Source organism: Centrocercus urophasianus, unplaced genomic scaffold, assembly GCF_019232065.1.
Source record: "Centrocercus urophasianus isolate 14NV4802_14NV808 unplaced genomic scaffold, USGS_Curo_1.0 seq_17, whole genome shotgun sequence".
NCBI lineage: Eukaryota > Metazoa > Chordata > Aves > Galliformes > Phasianidae > Centrocercus > Centrocercus urophasianus.
This window is the reverse complement of record NW_024884722.1, coordinates 33697258-33721391: the sequence shown is the minus strand read 5'-3', so window position 1 is coordinate 33721391 and position 24134 is coordinate 33697258. Positions and strand designations below refer to the sequence as shown.

The 24134-nt window shown below is 40.2% G+C and overlaps 1 protein-coding gene across 3 annotated transcripts in view; it reads left to right on the top strand.

The window, feature by feature from the left end:
* PRKG1 (protein kinase cGMP-dependent 1) overlaps positions 1 to 24134 on the top strand; it is a 393753-nt gene that overhangs the window by 304235 nt on the left and 65384 nt on the right. For all 3 annotated transcript variants that reach the window (XM_042818630.1, XM_042818631.1, XM_042818632.1), the window contains exon 8: positions 17807 to 17872. In XM_042818630.1, the coding sequence (XP_042674564.1) occupies positions 17807 to 17872 (66 nt within the window). The remainder of the gene's footprint in view (positions 1 to 17806; positions 17873 to 24134) is intronic.

Sequence of the window (24134 nt, the reverse complement as noted above, 5' to 3'; positions counted from 1 at the left end):
ATCATTTGATACGTGATGAAGTCCGCTGTGCTGGAATTCATGGCTATTGGTGTGAATTTTGTCTCACTGCCTCATTATGAACATGTGATGAGCATTATGAAATTATGCCGATAATATGTTGGCCTATTGTGTGCAGGGGCCAAGAAGATCTGTGCTCTCTTGTACTCCAAGCACAGAATCAAAACGAGCAGCCCAGCTGATAGGAAGCACATAATTAATGAGCACACAATTCAGAATAAAGGAGGCTAGTTTGATGCTAGGCTTTGGTAAGATCTGTTTGCATTGCAGATTTCTTCTAATCGCTGCCCTGATTCTTTGGAAATATTCCTTTCTGACTTAATCTTTTAGTAATAGAGAATGGGAGAAGTAGTTTTCACATTGCTTTTCCAGTTTTCATTTGAGAATGTAACGGCTCATCTGTGCCTTTCATCTTTGTGTCATAGACACAAAAAGTGGTGCAGGACTTCCGTTTCTTTCCTGCGTCCATGGGTCTTGCCTTTGTGAGCAGCAGGTCTGTCCTGCAGGGTCTGAATAAGCTGTAAAGAAACAGGCGTGTAGCAGATCCCTCTAATTTCATTCAAAGACAATATTTCACTAGACTTCCCTGACTGATATAGCTTAGGATAAACTAAACAGAACCCCCAAGTTCTTAATCTGATTGTTCAGTTCTGTACAGGTTTATCAGAAGACCATCTGTTTTTATTAACTAGGCTTTGATCTCAGATTTTATCCATGCTATTTAGCTGGATGAAATTCTGCTCATTAATATGTTTTGAAAATTAATTGGTTTACTAATAATAGGACTTTGCTCTCACCAAAGTCTTTGATTCTTTAACAAGGTTTAAATATCAATCTATCCCAACATGAGGTAATTATTTGAAAGTGTGATTTTTTATCTATTCTCTGTTTGTATTTATCTCTAGTGACTTATTAAACAATATGCCAAAGACCAGCTCTGGAGTGCTTCACAAAGAAAATGGGTCAGACCCCTTCTCATGGGGCTCTATGCTGAATTCTGTCGCTGCTGTTCTGCAGATTACTTTTCTGCAAGTAACATTTGCAGAATTCTATTCTTTGCTACTTATTATTTCCTTTCCAAAATACTTTCAAAGGAGCATTTTATAATGTTTAAAATGTAAAATGAATTAGAAAGTAATGGTGATGTACATGTGCAGATATGTTTGTGACTTATATTGTTCAAAACTTCTTAAAATATGATGCCTTCCCTGTTCAACCATAATGCCACTTCTCTTGAGGAAGTCTACACAGATGGGTGATTTCCTCTTTATACATGCAGGTTTCTTTGTCTGTTGGCTTTGTCCAGCCTTGTGCTGACAGATCAAGATCGTAAGTACCTTGTGCAAAGAGGGTGTGCACAGCTCCAGCTGGTAGCATTCTGACTTGCCCCATTTTTAATTGATCTTGAATGGGATAATTAGAATTTAATATGCCTTAAAAACACTGCCCACTTGCTGTTTGGAATAGGGATGTAATGTGTGTGGTAGGACACTAGTGTCCTTAAAAGACAGCTTTTCTTTCAAAGAAAACATCAGTCATTTCATACTTCTGAGTTGTTTTATGTGAGGACCATCTTAATTACTTGCTAGTCACTGATCCATTGTGATTTACAGGCATAATTGGTTTATAATTTGTTTAAGACATTAACAGATGTGGCAAATAAGTAGATATCAGCTACTTAGCAATCAGAATCCTTCTACAGAAGGATGTGGGGGATGTGGGAGAAGCTTGAAGAGGTTGTGTTTCCTCCACAGCGGCTCTATGCAGGGTCAAATGAGCAGAGAAAAGATACAATGGAGTTGAATAAAACCAATGAAGATTCAACAGAGTATAAAAAGAAGCCCAAGGTCTTGTTCTTGTGATGAGAATTACATAATGAAGCAAGAGGAAACAACAATGCTTCCAGTAAAGAAAAGGCTGGGGTAATGCTGGTAGTAACAGATGCAAAAACCAGCAGTTGTACAAATCTCCTTTGTAACACACTTGCAAATTAGCATTTCTAGGAGGAAAAGTAGAAGGTTGTAAATGAGCAAGGTTTTGTTCCTTAGGCACTCAAGGCAGCAAGTTATACATATTAATAGATATGAATCTAACAAATCCTTGTTAGCTTCTTTTTGTAGAAATTACACTGGAATCAGTTGTTCTAACTTAGGTCCTTGTCATATGAGCTGGTACAACAAAGGTCTTCGCTTTGGATTTGGTCAATACGGGGAGTTGTAATCGTCCTATGCAGGTCCAGTGCTGAAAGTAAATGTAGGACAGTTGCAAATCCCTGCATGTAGTACAGACTCATGCAGTTTTGATGCAAGAAGTCTCCTGAAAACTCAAACAGTTGCTAAAAATCCTGGAGACGTGAATAGGAAAAGAGAAAGTTAAGGGGGGAAATGAGCCAACCATCATGAAAGACCTGATTTCTCCGTGACAAACCAACTGCAGAAACTGCATCACTGCAACTTCATCCAAAAAGCTAGGATGGAGCTGGAATTGTCACTGTGCTGTGTTCCTTCGTGTGCTCTTCAGACAGGGTTGTGAGTCTGCTGCTGTGATGTGCTTGGACTTTCAGCAGAAGGCTGAATGAACGCTGCTATCAGCGCTGGCACGGACTGCGGTGCACTCAGCGAGTCGAGCCGTGACGAGATTGGAGCAATTGCAGTGTTTTAAGCTCAATGATGTTCCATGCATGGCACAGGATAAAGGAGATATTTATCTCTTTTTCCTCTTTGCTCTTAAAAGACTGTACAATGAGAATGATTTCAGCTGCGCATCCATAGTGTATTTCCTAAATGTGTTCTCACAGCTGTTTTGTCTTTATTGGATTTCCCTCACCAACTAGATGGATTCCCCAAGGGACAGCAGGAAACAGAGGTGTCGAGCAAGTTACTCTGCTAAAAAGGCAGAGCAGAGCCTGCCTAATAGCCTACAACTACTCCACTTTCAAGTGTCCTCCGCACCCTGATGTTGCCAGTAATCCCTTTGTTTCCCTAAAGCAACAAGACAAGCTGATTAAAATTAATAAAGAGAGGGCTTTTTCAAAGTAGCTCATACAGGCTGCATGCTCCTGTGCTCTAGTAATTGATGTTTTGCTCTTTCAAGTTTTAACACCTGGGTGAACAGCTGATGTGAGGATAGCTGGTAGCACTTCTTGCAGGTTTGTAGGCGTGCTTCCCAGGTTCATCTGATGTGTTCCCTGGTGCTACCTGCCTTCAGAAAAATGATGCTTTGGCTTCTGCAGTGTGGCTGACATATCCAATTCACCAACCCAGATGTAGTGATTAGAACAGCCAAAGGAAACTTTGTTCATCTGGCTTTGGTTAGCTGTTGTTTGTAACTATTGGTAAGTGCTGTTTGCAGCAAACAATGTGGTATACTTTCCTGCATCTTTAGCAGGATGCTGCTAGTATTTGTCTTTCTTATGCACTTGGTGACCACATGGATGTAAAATGCAAACAAAAAGGTATTCAGATGTGGCTTTCTTTTGGAAAGGTAGCACTGGTACGGGGTAGAAGCTTAAACAAAAACTTAATGTTTGCTTCGTTTGAGTTTTGTTTTTGTCTTTCGGAAAACAGGGAATGATCATGATTTAGTCAGGAAAGGTGATGAGAGGAATGTTAGAACCTATTTTCTTACTGTTACTTACCTTCGGTGTTTCTCTGTGTCACTTGGAATTCCTCATGGATTGGTTTTCTGTGCTGTGTGTGTATTTCTGCTCTGTGATTCCATGAAGTATAGAGCTCAGCTTGTAATACTCCATTCAGATTATGGCCTTAAGGATTGAACTCCAGCCCCCTCTTCCAACACTTTGTCACATGCAAACACATGTACAAAACCAGGTTGAATAAAAGCCATGAAACAGATATTTCAATCTTAGCTTCTTGGTTGTATGCACTATTTGGTATGATGTTGTTTTATGGATACTGCTCAAAAAAGAAAAAAGAACTGAGATAGATTTTTTTATTTAATGTCTTAGATGAACACTTAATAAGCTTTTTGGTTCTAGGGATATCTTCATTTTGCCTCAATAAACCTAATAGATAACCTTAGTGGAAATATTCCTGTGAAAGTTTAGCACGCTGGGAAGGCAATAATTTTATTTAGTCATTTAGGTGGGTTTTTTTTAATCTATTTTGCTGTGTGATGAAGACATCAGAATTTCACATCTTCAGAAAAGCAATTGAGCAGAAATTAACTCTGATATCTTGAGAACACCCAGCAGTGTTAGTACTGCCAAGCAAAGTCTACCTTGTATATTAATATATTGGTGAATATTAACATAGCAGGAAGAACATGTGTGACAAGATGTCATTCTGGGTGTCCAAATCACTTCTGCAGGTCCTCAGTGAGTCTCAGTGAACTATTGTATTTGAAAGCAGTCTGTATAATTTGGCTGTAGACCTTAGTTCTATAACTGAGCTTCCTGGGCTTCCCACTGCTGTCAGGTGAAGTGAAAATTGCAGGCAGATTCAAAAGCCCACCAGATATCTGTCATTTGGTGCAGGGTTTATGCCTTGCTGTTATGGAAGACGAAATAGGCTTCAATATAGTAGAAGAGTACAAAGTAATCCTTGTCAGAGTAATTTTGTGAAGTTTTATGAGTTCGGAGAAATGATACCCATAAATTACAAGTGTAGCCTACTTAAAATTCTGCTCCTCTCAGCAGCGATTTGTTGGCATTTGAGCTAAATAATGATTATAGGGAAGAAAACCTGGGTAATCTTTCTGTTACTTAATACATAACAAAAACTCTCCTTTTTCTTGTTCTGGAGCTGCTATTACCAAAACAGCAGGATTTTAACAAGTCAATATGACAACAAACCATAAGCAAACCTACAGCAGTTTGTATTGGGTAACTGAAGTTTTGTTTTTAATAGGTTTGCTGTCCAAATTCAGATCTTGTCTGAACTTTGTCCCTTTACAGATCTGAAAAGGTGAAATTTTCTTCATATATACAGAAGTGGGTTAGTGTTAAATGAATTAAGAAATGGTTGCAATCCAACTTACTTTGATGTTCTCAATCACTTTATTTAAGCTTAGGCTAATATTTCTTCTTCATCCTACCACATTTTTAAGCCTTTGCATCTGTAATCAAATTTACATGAGAGGTTGCCCATGTTAACACTGGAGATGTTGTAATGCTGCTCCAGAGAGGTACTTCACCCAGCAGAGGAATGTCTCAGTGCAACAAGCTTGCTTGCATCCATGCACAAGTCATTCAGGCCTTCAAGTACTGGGATGAGTGGTTTCATTTCACATCCATCCTTCCAAGTTTGGATTTGAATTACAAATACTGCACATACTGAGGCACATTTGCCCTACCAAAAGAGGTAAGTCCTCATTTGATTTAAAGCCATATAGCACCCTAGCATTGTTGAATGGGACTGCAGCATATGGAGGATTTTGCTGTAAGTGATGGCAGTCCAATAAATTGCCTATAAACCAGATGGCTGAGGAGCTGTGGTCCTGCAATGCAATGCCTTTGCATGCTGGATGTGTGAAGGAGGGGGAGCCTCAATTTGCATCTGCTCATTCTTACAGATGGAAGTAGTTCAACTATTTCCCATGTTAATTGACCTAGTATTCAAACATGATATCAGGATTCATCACAGTTTACTTTTAAGTACTTGATCTAAATTATGAAAAAGAAAAAAAAAAGGGGGGGGAGAATGTAAGTTTGTTGAAGAACTGTAATAGTTAAACTGTCTGTAAGGCAATAAGTAATTGCCTAGGGTTTTATTGTGTTCCCTGCCACTGTCTGCTGGATCTTCCATTTTGATATTCAGGTGTTCATCAGTGCATGTCGTACCAAACTGGCCCTTGAAGCAATAAAATCTATCTTACCAGGCTGGTCTGTGTTCATCCAGGACAAGAGCAGCTCCGCAGTTTGCCCAGCACCGTGCTGAAGGAGCTGCTATAACAACGTGCTGTCAAGGCACAAGGCCATCCCTGCAGTAACATACCTAAGCTGTCACATTTCTTCTGTGCAGCTTGTCAGGCTTCCTTGGACTGTTCTGGTGAAAAATGTCAGAAGCAAGGCACAGCAGGGCACAGCCTCTGTGTCAGGATACAGAGGGAAGGAGATCTGGCTGCCGCCACTTTCCCTGTGCATTAAGGCAACAGCAAGATTCATCACCAAGGCAGCGACTAGGACCAAAGGCCAGGGATGAGAATCCATCACTTTCCTCTTGGGAATATGACAGGTGACAACCCTAATTGCTCTCTTAACACTTTTATCATACTCCCAGCAACATAATTTCCTGTAGGTCAAACAAGTGGCACCCCCACTGGGGCCAGAAACTAATTCGTTTCTCTTCATGTCAGCTCAGTTCCATGGCAGGATGCTCACAGTGACAGAGGAGAGCTGCTCACAGCCACTATTTATAACTCTTTTAGAAGTGTTGGTTGTAAAACTTAATTTACTGCAATGTTAAAAAAAAACAGTCATTTTTATCAGCACATTACACTCACTCGTAGCAGTTATAATATTCTCAGATAACAAATATGAGGGATATTCCTTATAAGAATGTGTTTATCAGAGTTCGTTCTGATATTATTTTTAAAGCTGGTCTATAAGCAGGCTCACGGAGAGTCAAAAGCATCTCAGATGCTTGCTTTGTGACTTCTTGTTCTTATTGGGATTTCCTAGGGAAATATTACTGAAAATGAGGCTGTGTAAGACTGTGGTAGGGATATATCACATCCCACGTGCACAGCATTGCTTAGGAGCAATAATCTTCTTTGGTTGAAGATCAGTTGTTTTCAATATGAGGCTTTATTTTCAAAGTGTTGCAAGAGCTCTCTGCTACTGGGAATTTTGTCTAATTCCCAATTAATTTTGTCTTTGAAGACTGTAACCCAGATGTTTGGTGCAATACTTAAACCAATCTTCTCAAAATACTCTGTTTTGTTTTTATCTCAGGAGCGTAGAACAGCTCCGATCTGCTGCTCATAAGGAGCAATGCACAGCCAGCTTCTGTTTTCTTCATGAAAGATCTTATGACTGAGGTACAACTAGGCTGAGTAGCTATGAGGTTGTTTTTATCAGTTGGAATTTTGCTTTTTTTTGCTTTTTTTTTTAAACTAAATTAGGAGCATGCTGTAGACATGAGATGGTTGTCATAGCTGGCCAGGATGTGGCTGTAGGCAAGAGGAGAGTGATGGGACATTATTACAACTAAAATTAATGAGAACTTCATTCAAAAACAAAGAGAGCTTAAGTTTAGAGGGCCTCGTGACTGCCAGCCTCAAGTTCAGATTGTTCCAGTCTCTGAAGCCACACGTGATTCTCATAGGAGCTCTCATAACTGGGAAAAACACAGGAACTACATTTAAAGCTCCAGCAGAAGCTGGGGTGATTGAGTCAGCTACAAGCTGAGAAATGGCAATGTTATACATTGTTTTAATGATGCTTTCCTTCAAAAGTTGCAATGGCTTGAAGAAAGATAGGTGTCTGCACAGAACCATTTTTTAAGATAAGATAATGTGGATTGTTTGTCTTGAGTGGGGTATTATGCAGCAACAAAGACAGATGCAGAAATTAAACAGCATGAGATGGAGATTAGCGTATGAACCGGGTAGATTGAGAAGTTCTTGCTGTGCTGGAATAGAATCTGATGGATATCATTAAGCAGAGGACTTAAAACTTATTCTGTTTAATTAAGATCATTTGTACCGTTGTACAAAACCCTGATGAGAGCTGATCTGGAGTATTCCAAACCACAAAGGACTCTTCTGTTCACGGAGAGTGAGCTCACACTGGACTAGGTCTGAAGAAAGGCTAGAGACTAAGAGAACCTAAAGTAAAATAGCAGGAAACCTAGGTTGATTTATCTGGAAGTATCTTCAGTGGCTACTCTGGTGAAGCTAATTTTGCTTATAATATGTAAGTTTGTTAAAGGCTCTATAAGGGATATCTGAAATGGCAAATAAATTTTTCTATCCATTAAAATAATTCTTTCTGTGAGATTTGGGAAATTCGTCCTGGATCCAGATGTCCTAGAACATTGAGAGAGGCTCCTTTTCCCATCCTGCTCCAGAATTCACATTACATCAGCTCTGGTGGGCATCTCTGTTCAGCCCCAACTCTATAGACTCTATTGAATCTGAGATTGAAGTCCGACTCAGTGTACTAATGCAGTCAATAAAAATACATATCTGCAGTGCTGTGTCCAGGCCTGGGGCCCTCAGTACAGGAAGGACGTGGAGCTCTTGGAGGAGGGCACTAAGATGATCAGAGGGCTGGAGCACCTCTCCTATGAGGAAAGGTTGAGGGAACTGCGCTTGTTTAGTTTGGAGAAGAGAAGGCTCCGTGGAAACCTCATTGTGACTTTTCCATACTTGAATGGAGCATGTAAACAGGAGGAGCAATGGATGTTTACGAGGTTGGATAGTGATAGGACGAGGGGGAATGGTTTTAAAATGAGACAGGGGAGTTTTAGGTTGGATATTAGGAGGAAGTTTTTCACACAGAGGATGGTGAGGCACTGGAACAGGTTGCCCAAGGAGGTTGTGGATGCCCCATCCCTGCAGGCATTCAAGGCCAGGCTGGATGTGGCTCTGGGCAGCCTGGTCTGCTGGCTAGTGACCCTGCACGTAGCAGGGAGTTGGAACTGGATGGTCATTGTGTTCCTTTTCAATTCAGGCCATTCTGTGATTCTATGATTCTATGATATACCTGCTTTTCTTGATGGTAAAGAACTGTTGCGTTATAGGTAACATGCAGGAACACAGGTATGAATACACGTAGGGAAAAAACAACAGCAAAGCTGAGAATATCTCCTGAATACGAAGGCAGCCACACCTGAACTGACATCAGATGTAAGAAAGGCAAGCCCACACTTTTTTATGTGCGTTAGTGAGCGCTTAGATGTCATGTTCTCTGCTTTTATAGGATGTGAGCATGGATTTGCTTTGACAAGTGAAGGTGATCGTTACCAGCTACAAAGCACCACGTGTATTTCTAGTGCCATTCAGCTTTTAGATGTGGCTAATAATTTCCTATTGGAATAGATGTAGGAAAATAAATACATCCACCTCCAGAGTAGTTAGCATTAACTACATAAATGTAAAGTGTCATGCAAATGAAGGTGGGTGCTGCACAGCTGCTTCACCAGTAGAAGAGGAATGAAATACTCCACAAGCTAAATTCTGCAGTGGTTTTTAATTTGTGTAGCAGTTGTGGTTATAAATCAGATGGGACTGCCTAGAGTATCAGCAACTTAGGGGCTATGTTTGTTTTAAGTTGTGGTTTATTTTTTGTTGTTACTGAAAGAAAACTGTAAAAACAGATTTCCCATTGCTCCTGCATGTTGAGTGGAGGCAGAGCATGAAATCTTGTTGGGCTTGTTCAAAGTTTTGGGTTTCTTTTCAGGCTGCAACAAATCAATTTTTTTTCAGAGTTTTTTTACTTTTATTTTCTAGAATTGAAATATGGTGCTCTTCAGGCATTAAGTAAGGAGGTTTGGGTTTTTGTTTTCTGTTTGCTTAGTTTTTTTGTGTGTGTGTTTTCTTTTTTTAGTAAGTCTGTTAGTGGTGATGCAGCATGTTCAGGCTTTTGTTAGCAGTGCTTTACAAAGTGTACCATCTCTTTTTGTTACCTCTAAGTTTGTCCATTAAAGTCAGTTAATGCTTTCTAAAAAGATAAAAAGAAAATAGGTTTGTGATTACATCTTTCACGAGCAAAATATATCATTTTCTTTTTGCTTTGGTTGCTGCACATTTTAAGCAGTTGCACTGCAGTATTTGGTCTTAGAAGTGCTGTCTTCTCATAGCTTGCAGTTTGTCAGTGGTCATTCCTAAAGTGGGGAAATTATGAGGGAGCATCCAAAAGAAGTTAGGATTTCTAGTCACAGCTTCACAACTTTGGCAGCCCAGACAGGAATAAAGGCTTGGCCATAGACAGACAAACACAAACAATTCAGGATGTAGTTATGCCATCACCTTATGTGAGTGTGTGACTGTTAGAGCCAAAGGGGCTGGCCCTTCCCTTCTGACCATGTGCTCCCACCTCATCCCCGAGCTCAGCACCAGTGAGTGCTGGCTTTGGGGCAAGTTGCACTGATGTAGCAGAAGACTGAACCTGTAGAACCTGTTTGATTTATCTCAGACCAATTTCAGGTGGTCACAGAGCTGCACTCTTGAGCAAACTATAAAATCTGCTCTACCACGCTGTGGACAGAAGGGAGAAAATAAGGTGAGGAAACGAACAGCTTCATTTCACGTCTTTACTGATGATAAACTTCACCCATAATTTTTCCTTCTATGGCTTCACCACTGTAAAATAACACAGAATGATAAATTCAGCACTCAGAGTGAAATATGGTCCTACCAGCACATCAGTGCTGCAGACCAGGACGTAGCAGAAAGATGTTCAGTTTGGCTTTATGGGCTTAAACGTGGCCAATGAAGGAGCTGAGTGTTGAGCAAGACACAGACTAATGGAGCTTTTGCAAATCTTCTGCACCTGCCAAAATTTGGGTCAAGCCTCTCCGTGCAACAGCACTGAGCAGTGCTCAGAGGAAAGCCCAGGCTGCATGGAAGCTGTCTTGTAGTCTTCGAAGAGCTAATCACATCAGTGGGAAGCTCGGAGAAGTTTTTGGAGGATGCTGATTTCTCACAGGAGCCCTGATAGCCAGTCTGGAAACTGTCTGTGAAACATTGCTTAATGAGATGCGAAAAGGCCTCTGAAGGGAAAGCAGCAGCGAGTGTCTGCTAGCTCCCTTCCTGCTCGCTGTATCCAATGCAGTTGCATCAGCAGGTGCCAACGTGGACCTCTGTGTTAACTGTTAGTATGCAGGGTATTAACTGGCTGTTCCATTTCAAGGTGGAGGCTTTGGGCGCTTCCTGCCCACGGTGCTTCTGTTCTCATTATTGGTGTGACGCTTCATGCGGTGTCTATGCATGAATTTGACAGCAGTGAGAACTGTTGGGTACTGTGGGAGAAAGTCAAAGGATCTGTTAGGAAACAGTGGGATACGGTGAATTTGGCCTGCAGAAGTGAAGAAAGGATGGATGGACCTACAGTAGCACGGAGATGAAGGTAATATATGCATAGTCAGCAGGTTGGAGGTAGTAAGGTCCAGTGGTAGAGGCAGATCAGTGGCCATGGGAAGACCACGATGCCTCTGCCCTGCCTTAGGAGGAGTTGAAGTAACCTGAAATATGGGGGAATGGGAACATGGCACCAAAACCAAGGGCTGGTAGCATCATCTAAGGGCAAACACTAGCAAAAAAAATAATCTCCTGTCGCTTCTCATCTTCATCCCACTGCTGATACCCATAAAGGAGAAGGCTCCCTTCTTCCCAGAGCTTAGGAATTTAACAAAAACATCGTTTAAATTGTAATTCTTTTCAAGAAAAAAAGATAATAAAGTGAATTCACTGTAAATCCTTACAAAAAATGTTCTCAATTGAAAGAGCCTCTTTTTTTTGCTGCGGATAGGCCACATATCCTTGCTCTGAGACATGGCTTCAATAAACAAATCCATTGCTTATCGCTTCAGCATCACTAGGAGTATTTGTTCCAGTACTCTGAATGCACAAAGCTGAGGAAGAAAAGGAAAAGAACAGGTCAAAGAAGTGGAAAAAAAAGAAAAAAACGCAGCTGTTTAGGGACCTGAAGAAGTGATTAGCACATAGAAGGCAGGTTGCTGGCCCTCTGTCCAAGTGGCCCGGTTCAGGTTAACAGGATCCCTGCCCCTGCAGCAATCCCATGTGTGCGGCCTTAGCAGCATGCCAGCCTGGTAAGTACATTAGGCCAAATTGATGCAGCGTCATTAATTCCTGACGAGAAGCCAGATGCCAGCGTTGTTACTGTTGAGGCTGATCGCTGGCTATATAATCCAATGCTCCTCATTTATAGGCTCCTTGTTCATTGGCTTACCCACTTAGAGAATGTGCTTACAAACATTATCATATGCCTTGACTGCTCCTGAGATTTGATTGTGATCGTGAGAAGCCCTTCCATATTTTAAAATGGCATTATGTAAGCACAGAGTTGATCTAGTTAATGTGTAATAGATACAACTCATTACTTTAACTCTCAGATCACATGTTGACTTGATTTTAATGTGGTTGTTTCCAGCACTTAATGACAAAATAGTAGCTTACTGTGCTGGGAAAGTGAGTGTTGGTTAAATTAGTCATGGTGGAAGTCACAGATTATTTCCTGAGTAGTTAGCAGTTATCAATTTTGGATTAAATGTGGTGAGAATATAGTGAAAGTGATAACTCAATGTTAATGCCATGACCCATGGTGCTCATAATTCTTGTATTGCTGCAGTGAAGATTACCTTGCAGAGAGGAGCTGGCAACAGAACCTGATTATGTCTCTCAGCAAGATCCCATGCTGACTGCCAAAGTAGCAGGTACTGCCAGCTTTATGCCAGCTTCTTAGTAATCAAGTGGCAGCAAGAACCTTTTCCTCTGCTTTCAGATCACAAGGCACACATACCTTTCTCTTCTGAGAATAGTTTTCAACTGACAAAATCCCCTCTTGGTTTGCTGAATTGCCAGCAGCTTTAAATAGTGTATATAAATATGAAGGTGGCAGGCAGAGGCCTAGTTCAAACCTGTTCAAAATGCTGCTGAAGTTCCCCATATTGGTAACACTTCTAGCCCTCTGCATTTCCTTAGTTTGTTTTCTAAGTGGCTGAAGTAGATTCCTTGGGGCTGGAGAAGCTCAGCAAGAGGAGATCCCCATCAGCTTTCAGACCCCTGGCATCACACAGCTCGCTTACGGGCTGGGGTTGGGGACTGTGGGGTATTACTGAGCTTCCCAGGAACCACTTGAATTAATTGCAACTGTTGAACCATGTTGTGCAAATTGTATTGCAGAGGATGCAGGATGTAATTGCAGTTTAAGGTGGGTGATGATAACAAAAAGATACCTATGAGCTTTCCATTGCAAGGTAATCAGGCTGTAAAGGAAGGTGTTTTGCATGAACATTGCCTGTCACAATGCCTCTACTATAATTAGTGCTATTTTTAGCTATATTTATCTGTATTATTGCTCTTGATATGGGCAAAGGTGTCTTGATAATGTAACACTCATTAATTCAGCAGCTTCGCTATGTCAGATTACAGTGCCTGTAACAGCAGATGTGTTTTCTATAATTTCTTCTGCCTGTAGAAATGTTCATAAATCAAATTAATTTTTCTCATTTTTATGTGGCACTCAGATATAGAGTAGTGAAATGGCTTGTTCAGGGCTGTGGTGGGAAATTTTTGCCAGGGCTCAACTTTTCTATAGAGGCCACTGGGTTTATGGCCTGCCAAGGGGCTCTTGCTTGTAATAATATAACATTTTGTTGTTGTTGTTTCTTTTTTCTTCCTCTAAAAATGCCAGTGACAACCCGTTTTTCTTTGACACAATGACTAAAGGACCAAACACTAAGGGGAGGTGGCTCAGCACGTGGCCCTTGGTGGTGGCCTTGCCAAAACCACTGCCAAATCAGAAAGGGCTCTGGTAGAAAGCTCATGTCCTGTAAGACTTCTGGAAATGAGACTTCAGATTGTTTAAATTAGCTAGAAATTGATCTTAAAGAGGGTTTTTGAAGAAAAGATTGGAAGAAAAAATGAGACCTTTCCTGGTCTAATTTTGCTGCAGGGAAGCTGCTTGCAGATCCCCAGTTTGCTGATATTCGAATTCCTTGATGCATTTTCCCACTTCCCAGCGCTGCACACTTGATCTCGTTACAGCATTTTTAATAAGCTCGATTTAAGGTTTTTAGGACAAGACATGATTGGAGTGAGAGGAAAAAAGCGTTATGGGAAAAATTGGTTAACAACTTGAATTTCAGAGTAAGCAGCTCATAAACTGGCATCTCTATCTCCTCTTACTACTTTGTTGGGTATTTTCTGATTGCATCCTCACTTTCACATTGGAGGTAAAAACTACCTTCACTGGGTATTCTAAGAACTACCCAAATTTGGTGATCTTCTGAGAAGCAAGTCCTAGCTCTGTCCTTTAAGGAGAGGGTTTTGCCTACCTACAGACTTCAACACATCTCTTCTGTATTTTAACTTGCCATCAGTTTTGCCAGGCAAAATGCTACCCAGGGGAAAGCAGAAGAGGCTCAGCTCCAAATTTGACATTTCCTGAGTCTGTATGCTCACACCTCCTAAAAAAAGCCTCAAAAAAGGACTCAGCTCGCACCTTTCGGTCCATGTTCTGGAAATATTAATAGTGATTCCATTGGTTGGAGGAATAAGTTTCAAGCCAATATGATAACATTTGCTGAAAGGAATCATCTAAACTGTGGTTTCTGTTCATATGAAGGATTGTGTTGATGTTATCAAGGGGCAGTGTGTGGCAGGATGTGAGGGCTGGAACAGGGCTCGGATTCAGAAACCCAAAAGATGGCAACCATCTCCAAGATCTTAAAATCTAAGTTACATTTTTACAGTCAAAGTAGATAGAATTACAACAGGGGCTGCCATGAGACTTTCTCTCAGATCCAGGCTGCCTGTGTTCTCCTGTTTTCCAACACAGGTATATTAATAAGGTGTATCACTAGGTTTGTATCAGAAGCCTTTCCTGGGAACTGTCAACAAAACCATAGCTCTTAAATTAACCTGCTGAAAGCTTATCAGGATGAAAATGGTTGAAATTTCCTGAGATCTTTGCAGCAACAAATTGTAACTAGGAAATATTTATGTATGTTTTCTGCTAAATAATGCACTGTTTCATAAGGCTGGAGGGAGAATGCCAGTGATCTTCGGGAATGAAGATACCAAATTGTTATGTAACTAGATAGTGCCACTGCGAACAGCCACGAGACATGCTGCATTGCAAGAGGTGCTCCATTACCCTGATTCTCCCATGGGGTTAACATGTGGCAGTTGAAGCAGCGTGGTGACTGGTATCCTACTGTGCCCGCTCCAAATTCCACTGCTTGCATTTCCCCCCAGGCAGCAGTGACCTTTCGCCAAGTAAAGAGGTTTGAGGCTGGAGGGGCTGTGAAATACTGGAGCGAGCCCGGAGGACAAAACAGGAGAACTAGCTGGAAGCCAGCAGGCATTTCCTGGGAGGAGATGGTGAAGGCAAGCATCAGCCATGGGTTATTCGGACAGTGAGAGCGACTGCTCTGACAAAGAGCGCTATTTCTCTGGGAGCAGTGATGAGTACTCCTGTGATGAAGCCGAGAAAGTATCTGAGTCAGTGCTCGCAAGCAGAGCTTTCCAATGTTTGCTTGTTGCCTATAATGCCGTGTAATTCACATAACTATTTATTGCACTTAATGCCCTGTGCCACAGCTTTTGTAACATGACCTTTAAAATGTGTACTGACCATTTGTTTTGCTGCAAGGTAGTTGAGGTTAATGTGTAGGTGAGTTGCATGTCTCTGGATGTATTTGCAATCTTTAAAGGTACAGCAAGATCAGGCAGTGTTTAAAACTCATTCTTGTATTTCGCAGCTGGTGTGTGTAAAAGATTTATATGTAGAGCTGAAAATGCATTGGCCTTTTTCTTCTGGTTTATCCTCCTGTTTCTGGAAACATGGTTAGATTTGCAATTCTGCATGGTGGGAAAACCCCCATAATAGCAAGAGCTTGCCAAGTTTATATAACCACTTAAAATCGATTTAGAGTGGGGGAACAAGGCTGCTCAGCAACGCAGGAGATCCTGAGACCTGGTATTTTTGTGACCCATCTCCACCTTGTGACAACGATTTTTCCTGGAGCAGGTGATAGGAAGGCATTGGCACTGTGGTGGTGGAACGCAGCCATGCTACCAGTGGTGACAGACCACCAAAACTCAATGTTGGCTGTCAGTCCTTTTGCTGAGCTGACCTTGCTGCCAATGGCACCTCTGCCTTCCTCCCTGCTCCCACAGAAGGAGCAAAATGCCATTTTCTGCAGGAAGAACGTCCCTGTTGGAGGCATAGGGAGGTTTTGTAGCACAGAGGGAGGACCTCAGAGCATCCCTTTTGGATTAATGCTTTCTCTCCGCATTTGCAATTTCATTATTCCCCTTGAAAAGTGCTGGAATGGGGGGTTTTAGGGCTGTTGGGTGTGCAAACCATGTACGGAATGGCTTTTGTGGCAGCTCACCCTTAAGCTTGCAGTGCTTCAGGGTATTCAGAGGTGCTTATTTCTTGACTTAACATTTTGTGTGTGAAGCACTATATAATTCACAAAAAAAAAAAAGAAAACATTTTTTCCCCTAACTTATCAGTTATTTCTGCTTGTGCAGAACATAAGGAAGCCTTAGAACTGCATGCATAGAAATGCATGACTTTCTGCATTATAAAGGCCTTTACATCTCTGTTTGTGAAGTAAAATGTCCTTTGGAGAAGAGCCTTCATTCCACACTAATTTCATGCTGATCAAACACACAGATCAGGTACAATGCAGTGGAAACCATAACAGTTATTTGTGTATTTTAATCTTTAATGTTGAAGTTTGCTTTAAATGCTTGAACTGAAGCTGTGAACACCTGTGTTTTACTTCTCTGCAATCTGAGAATACGTAACACTAAATGCTTTGTGATAGAAAGGCATCCAGGATAGCAGAACATCTACGTGAAGTTTTAGTGGGAATTAATGCACAACCAAAAGCATTGCATCCTCGTTTAATAATGCATTAATATCTGAGCAGAAGTTGGCTACAGCAACTTAGTAGAATATTAAATATTATAATTTCTTATCCTCTATATATTTACCAAAGTTTTAGAAGTTAATATAAGTATTTTTATAATGCTGTTGGTCTACTTTCTTTAATTTGTTTTAAGTGATAATTTTGTTTATTGGCATGGATAAATTAGCACTAACACATTTACTTTTATTGAAAGTGATCTCAAAGAATGCTTTGGATTGAGCATTAACATTTATTTCAATTTTATTTCTGCTTGCTCTGCTTTAAAGGTAGCTTAAAGATAGTTAAATTGAAGATAGCTTGAAAACAAGGAAAGTAAATGTAATTAACAATTAAAGGGAGAGTACCTGTTCCTGTATGGGTGTACATGCACCACTCTCCTTTTCACCACACTGCTGCTTTAATACTTTCAGTCTTTGAAGAAGAGAACTGCTCTTTCCAATGGCATTTCTAAATCTCATTTTCTACTTCAGTGGAAATAAGCAGTGGTTTTCCAGTCTAAATGAATTAGATGTGTTTAGAAGAGGTGGACCTATTTTGCCTGTAATCCCTTTATATTTAATAGGTGAAAAGATTTTGAGTGGATTTGAGTTAAAGCAGTGACTCTGACTCCTGCATTCTGGTTTGCCAGCGCAGAAAATGCAGTGGCATTCAAAACATGATAAATAGGTCTGATTAAAATTAACTTCTTGATTTGTAGGTTGGGCTGGCCAAGACCAAATTTTGTGGCAGGAAAAGGGAAAACACTGAATATCTAATAATAAAGATACATTGTGCCTCTGGTGTCCTTCCTAACTGCCTCCTTAACCTTTCAACTGTGAGATATTGCCCTCTGAACCATGGCCTGGGGAGAAAAAATGAAGGGTTTGGGGGAGGAGGACATAGGTAGAAGTTCATCAACACATCTATGCAAATAGCTAATATTTCTATAGCTGTTTCCATATACAGAAAGATAGAAGACCTTGCCAAATAAAAGGGTGTGGGCCAATACATTGCTAGATGCCCTATTTACAAGGGGACCCTACTTCTGGTTTTTTGCTCGTGCATGTTTTTTTGCTCTCACATGCTTGACTCCTGTACAGGTGAAGAACATCTTTCCAAGGAAAACGTTGTGAAAACCTCAGTTTTATTCTTGAATGTTTATAATGAAGTACGTCCAGAAGTATAAAGTTTGGTTAAGAAATATATTTTTCTTTCAGGGAGGATGTCAGAACTGCAAATGTCATTGCGGCTGAAGCAGTAACTTGTCTGGTCATAGACAGAGAGTAAGTACATAAACTTCCTGTCTTGTGGTGGGATGCATCTCCAGTTCACACTTCTTATAGGTTTTAACTGCAGCCTTTGATCATTTTCTGTAAGGTTATTTAATTTTGAAAAATATATTCACAGTACATTACATTTCCTTGATAAAGTAGAAAGAACATTCCTCTAGATGAGTAAGTCGAAATTCAGTGATGACAGATACAGAAAATTAAGAAGTACAGAATGACAAAATGGAAATAAATAGGGAGAGAGCGGAAACAGATCCAAGCGTTATGGCGGTATGCAGATTGAGGTAGCATCAGCAAAATATCATGAACCAAAGAAATCTTCTGACAAATGCTAGAAAAACATGTTGTTATTCTTTACCATGTGGGGTTGGAGAGCCCTTGTCTATAGGATCTAGCCCTGCTTAAAGCTCTGCAACTCCAAGAGGATAGATCAGAAGAGCAAAATAATATTTTACCTATTATAGATGGAAAACATTGAGGAATTGGGCATTTTTTCATCTAGGCAAGAATTGCCTGCACTTCAGGAAAACAGTGCTGCAAAGTTGACTGCTGAGACTGGTGAAAAAATAGCATTACCTTGAAAATCCACTGTGACTCTTGGGGTGGTTTTCCGATGATGAGGGCAGTGATGAATACACTGGGGCACTGGAATACACCATCGCACAGAGAAATCTTCCACCTTCACAGTGGAAAGTGTTAGTTGTGATTTTTATTGCTGTATAGGGAAGACTGGTTTTGTAATGGACAATGCCACAAAAAAATACCAGCTCAGAGTTCAGCAGTGATTTAAAAAAAAAAAAAAACAAAACCAACAAATTTATTGTTAGGCATTAATAGAATTTTTTTTTTTTTTTTTTGTAAGTAAATCTATGGCTTGTCTGTGCTTCACACACTGTGTTGTTCTTGTTCCCTCCAAAATGAAAAGTTAAACCAAAAAGTTGTTTGGAGATGGGTAGAAAAAATGATTGATGGAGAAAATGGCTTCTGTTGGAAAAATAAGCAAGTAGGTTGAAACTCTGTTCTGGGGAAGTGATGATGAAATGAATTTCTCACTGCCTCCCCAAGCGTGAGAACCCAGAGGTAAGTGCAGGAAGGAAGTGAGAGCCAAAAGGAGATGGCTCTTCATACGGGGTGGCTCATGGAGCTCCTCCCTATAGGAAAATGAGAAGCTTGCAAGTGTTCAAAAGGAAAAGAAATCCACTGGATTTATTAAATATGCAGGAACTCTACTGCTGGCTCTAGAGAGTCTCTGAGAGGTGTAAGAGTATTGAGACAAATACAAATGCTGGGTCTATGCTTGAAGTCTTGAAGACAGAAGGAACTGACGTAAGATGAAGTCAAAGGGCAGCTGCTGAGTTACGAGTGACTTCTGAGGCATTCTTGTAGTGTGATAAGATTAGTAGGAGATACATCTCATGTTCTCTGGTAGGCATGAGCTAAATGCACCCAATCCTTTCTAATACAGGAGTTTTATATTCAATTATTGCTTATCGTTTATCCCAAACCTTTGTTGTAATGTTCTGAAATAACAGAATAAGGATGAGTACTTGAAAAATCTTATCTTGAAAGATCTCCTGATCTGCTAGTTCACTTATTGTCAATTTTTTAAAAAAGCCAAGCAATTAAATTATGGTTTAGCTGTTGAAAACAGATGGTGAACTTCAGGACTGTCAGCTGAGTGGCATTCTTCCACATATACAGGCAAGGTAGCCTGACAGATAAAATACATATTATCCCTTGTTATTCTGTGGGCAATAAGATGAATCAGCAGAATTAGATATTGTAGCAAACATTAATTCAGAGAAATATAAAGCAAAGAGTTATTTCTACATTTTTTCTGAATTCCTCTATGGGGGTCATTTTTCTTTTCCACCATAAGCATTTTAAAAATGAATTAAAAAAATAAGTAATTCCAGATTTAATCCTTCCTGAGTATTTTACAGACCTCGTCTGATATCCCCTTTATTTTGTATACAATGACCTTGAAATAGTAAGGAAGTACAAGTTAAATTTAACTGATGAAGCTGTAGTTCATCTACACCAGGAATTCTAGTAATGCTCAGCAATTAGTAGCAGAGTAACACTATTTATAAGAATACTATTTATAGATCAAGAAATGTAATGCTATTTATATCACTATTTATAGTTCAAGGAACTCTGTTCTCTGTCTTGACTAGTTCTGACTTTCTTGTCATAGCTCTTCCCTTCCACTATTGTATCATGGTTTGCAGATAACCATAGAAGCTAAGTTTAATATGGAGAAAATGTAGTAAGACTTACGTAAATTTGGAAAATTGTGCAGGCACTGTTCTGCTAATGAGGGAAATAGCATTTTTGTATATCCAGATATACTGAATATTTGGTTTGGCATTTGGTTTGTTGTGGTGGTCAGCCCAAAGGTTTGCACTGAGTTATATGCAAAGTAGCAGCGGAATCTGGGAGTCAGCTTTACTGATTATGGTTAGAAGTTCTTCTGCACAGAACGAGGAGAGGTGCTTGTCACTACAGTCTTTTAGTATTTTCTATTACAAGACAAGCTCTTTGCTTAATCAAATGTAACTACTGAAGCAGCACTCTCATGCTCTATATATCAAGCTAAAATGATGCTCAAGGAACATTGGGACACTGCTCTCAGACATAGGATTTGGGTTTGTATGGTCCTATGTGGTCATCAGGTTGCACTCGATGATCCTTATGGACTCTTCCATCTCATGTTATTCTGTGATTCTATGTGCTTATAAAGTAATAAGGAAGAGAGCGTAACAGCATGACAGTTAATAGCAAAAAGGGGAAATATATATGGAGTATACTCAGGGAATAGAAATTATTGAAGGTGAGAGAATGTAATTGTTGAGCTGAAAGCTGTATATGAACAATGTATCTCATGGTATGGTTTCTGAAAGAGGAAAAATAGGAATGTGATTATGGAGTTTGGGTTGGTTTTGGAACTGTGGAGAAGAAGATGTGTGAGGGACTGAAGAGTTACAGGTGCCAGTCAGACATCAGAAGTCTCTGTACAGACGATTCTTCAAAAGTTGCAGGCAGTTAGAGCAGCTGGGAAAGAAAGGAGGGAACCTGGCTCCAGCGAAGAGCTGGAAGCAGTGAAGAAATACAGTCTGTGGCTGTAAAAGAAGGAAGATTTTGCAACCATTATGGGAATTCTGCAAAATCAGGAATTGTATATGGAGCCAGAGAAGGCAACTGGAATCCTCGTAAGCAGAGAGAATCTTCATCTTGTCCTGAAAACAGAAAGGCATGCTGTGTTTCAGGAGTAAAGTTGCTGCATTTGCACAGAGATAACAGAAATGTGGTAGAGTAGCAATGAGCCATGGAGTTTGTTTCCTAGGGTTCCAAAAGGCTGCAACCTATTAAAGAGGTGTCCGGCATAGATACCTGGTGTGGGTCAAAATCGCTATGGACAGAATAGCAGGACAGTGGTGAACAGACACCTGGATGTGTTTGGAAACGGGTACGTTAAGGTATAATTAGGATAGATGTGAAAAAAAATTTTGGCTATGGAGATGTCTGGACTTACATCAGTATTAAATGACTATAAATTTCCAGAGAAAAGGAAAAATAATTGCTAGTAATAGTGGAATGTTGTTGATCAGGCTTAAAGAGAAAGTCTAAATAGTAGTTAGAGAGACTGTGGGAGAGAATAGGAACTCTGAGATCAGGTAACAAGAGCACCTTTTATTCTTTCCATGTTCTTAGTAACTTTCTTTCTCAGAAACTTTCATCATAGAAAGGTGACATATTTAGGAAATGATTTATAGGGAATTAATGTATAATCTACGTGTTTGTTTGGGGGGAATGACTGTAGAAGATTCGCTAGTTGGTTTGAGATTGATATTCTGCCAGTATTTAGAAAGTGCACAGAAAACAAAAGGAGCTTCAGATGCGGAATCTCTAGACAGTATGGCAGCGCTGTAGGCAGGACCTGCCCTGTAGTGGCTGCACTGGGAACACCATTTTGTTCACCCAAGAAACCTGGCAGTCCATTGGCATAGAATAATATAAAGGTTTGGGTTAAAGATCATGAAGTTACAAACCTCCGCCATTGGCGGATTCCACTATGGTGTTTATCACAGAATCACAGAATGGCCAGGGTTGGAAAAGACCTCAAGGATCATGAATCTCCAACCCCCCTGCCATATGCAGGGCCACCAACCTCCCCATTTAATACCAGACCAGGCTGTCCAGGGCCCCCATCCAATCTGGCCTTGAACACCTCCAGGGATGGACGGGGCATCCACAGCCTCTCTGGGCAACTGTTCCAGCACCTCACCACTCACATTCTAAAGAACTTCCCCTTGACATCCAACCTAAATCTTCCTTTCCTCAACTTCAAACCATTTCCCCTTGTCCTGCAGTTATCTACCTTTTCAAAGACTTGGTTTCCCTCTTGTTTGTAGGCTCCCTTTAGGTGCTGAAGAGTTAAGAGTTAAGAGTTTACTTCTTGCCATACAAAAAAAAAAAAAATAGCATATTTGTACCAGTTCATGTGTATTTTAAAAAACAAGCTTTGTAAAAGTTAAGAAAGATTTCCACAGAATTTCAGAATATATTCCAGGTTTCAGCATGTCTGTGCACACTGTCCTGGAAGAAGACGTTCCATTAACCCAACAGGGCAAACAGATGCCAGTGGTGGCAAAGCTGAATGTAAGAGGCTAACAGCTTTGTAAGGAATTTGGACAGGCTATCTGTCTGGAGCAGCAAAGGTGCTCTTCTTGCCATCACTGAAGCTGTGGGAATTGGGAAATCAGCTTGAAAACGTCAGCAAAATCCACGTGTTGTTCATGGCAATTGTCAGACTACTCAGCACAGTTTCTGACTATTTGTGATTTGTGGAACCATTACGTGCATGAGGAACTAGAAAGCTTTTTGCACAAGTAGTATTTCCTGCTGATGGAAGATATGATCTCAGTAAACATATTAATATTTTATAACAGTTTTCTTTGTCAGATCTCATTTACTCTTTTTTTTTCTTTTCTTTAAGAATCCATAGGTTTTTTTTTGTATTCCTGACCTGCTAAGGCCCTATGTGAAACAAAGCAGAAGCTGGTGGTTACATGTTAACTATTGTGGTACCGCAGTCATTTATCTTGTAGGAAGAAAGTAATGGTGGGAAGTGGACAGCATGGTTGACTTCAAAGTATTTCAAACTTGGCCTTGAAGTGACTTGTCTTTAGTGATATTTTGGGCTCTGTGAAGGTGTTATTAAGTTTGTTGTAGAAGTAGAATGGACCGGTTGGGGAAAAGTTGGCAATTTGAATATGATAGAATGTGAGAGACGCTTTAAAGCTTTGCAAAAGGCATCTGATAAAAACCGTGTCGTGGGACAGCCTTGAGCATCTGTTTTGTAACTCAATTTGAATAAACACGTACAGACACACTTCACTTGTGACTGCTTTGCATGGAGTTAAAGCAGGAAGAAAACTTGCAAAACACGTTTGTAAAGTTTTGATCATTATTGACGCCCTAGGAGAGCAGTTTGTGCAGCTTTTTAAACTTTTTTTTTTTACATCTACATACTGAACTTAGAATAGCATTCTTCCTAACTGTAAGAATATTTTCACTGAAGCTGATGATTCAGATTAATCTTTTATTCATATGTGATTTTTTTTTCCTCCGTATAATTTATTTAGTTTAGTAGTATAATTTATTTATTTACAATATTTTCCTGGAGCACCGAGGTTTCCAAGGTGTAAATGTTGTGGGTGCTGGGAGTACAAAATTACCCAATGCAAATGACGAGCTGAAACTCAGGGCACAGCTGCTCCTGACAGAGGCTGGCAGTGCTGCAGAACTGTCTGGTATTTGCAGATATTGAGTGCTAAATGATCTTTTTCTGCTTACTATCTTCTTCAGTTGTACGTGCTCATTTAGGGGCAGATATTTTTAAGGAAACCTTTTAAATATTTTGGGTATTTTCAGTTTGGATTTTACAGCATTGTCTTTATTTGTAAGCCTTCTTTTGGTTTGTGAGGGGATCGCTCTAAGGTGCTGAGAAAGGTTACTGTGTCAAATCTCTCGGCAAAGGAAATCAGAGAAGAAAAAAAAAAAGGTATTATCCTAGCATGACTGACCTTACACAAGCTAAGCTGAATGTTTTCGTTGGAGATATTCATTTCTGATGCTTTACTATTTTTCCCAGTTGGGGTGAGATTTATCCATGGAGAAAATTGGTTATGAGGAGAGAATGGAAAAAAAAAATGAAAAGAGAAGGCTGTGCAGAGAAAAACTGAGCAGTTCT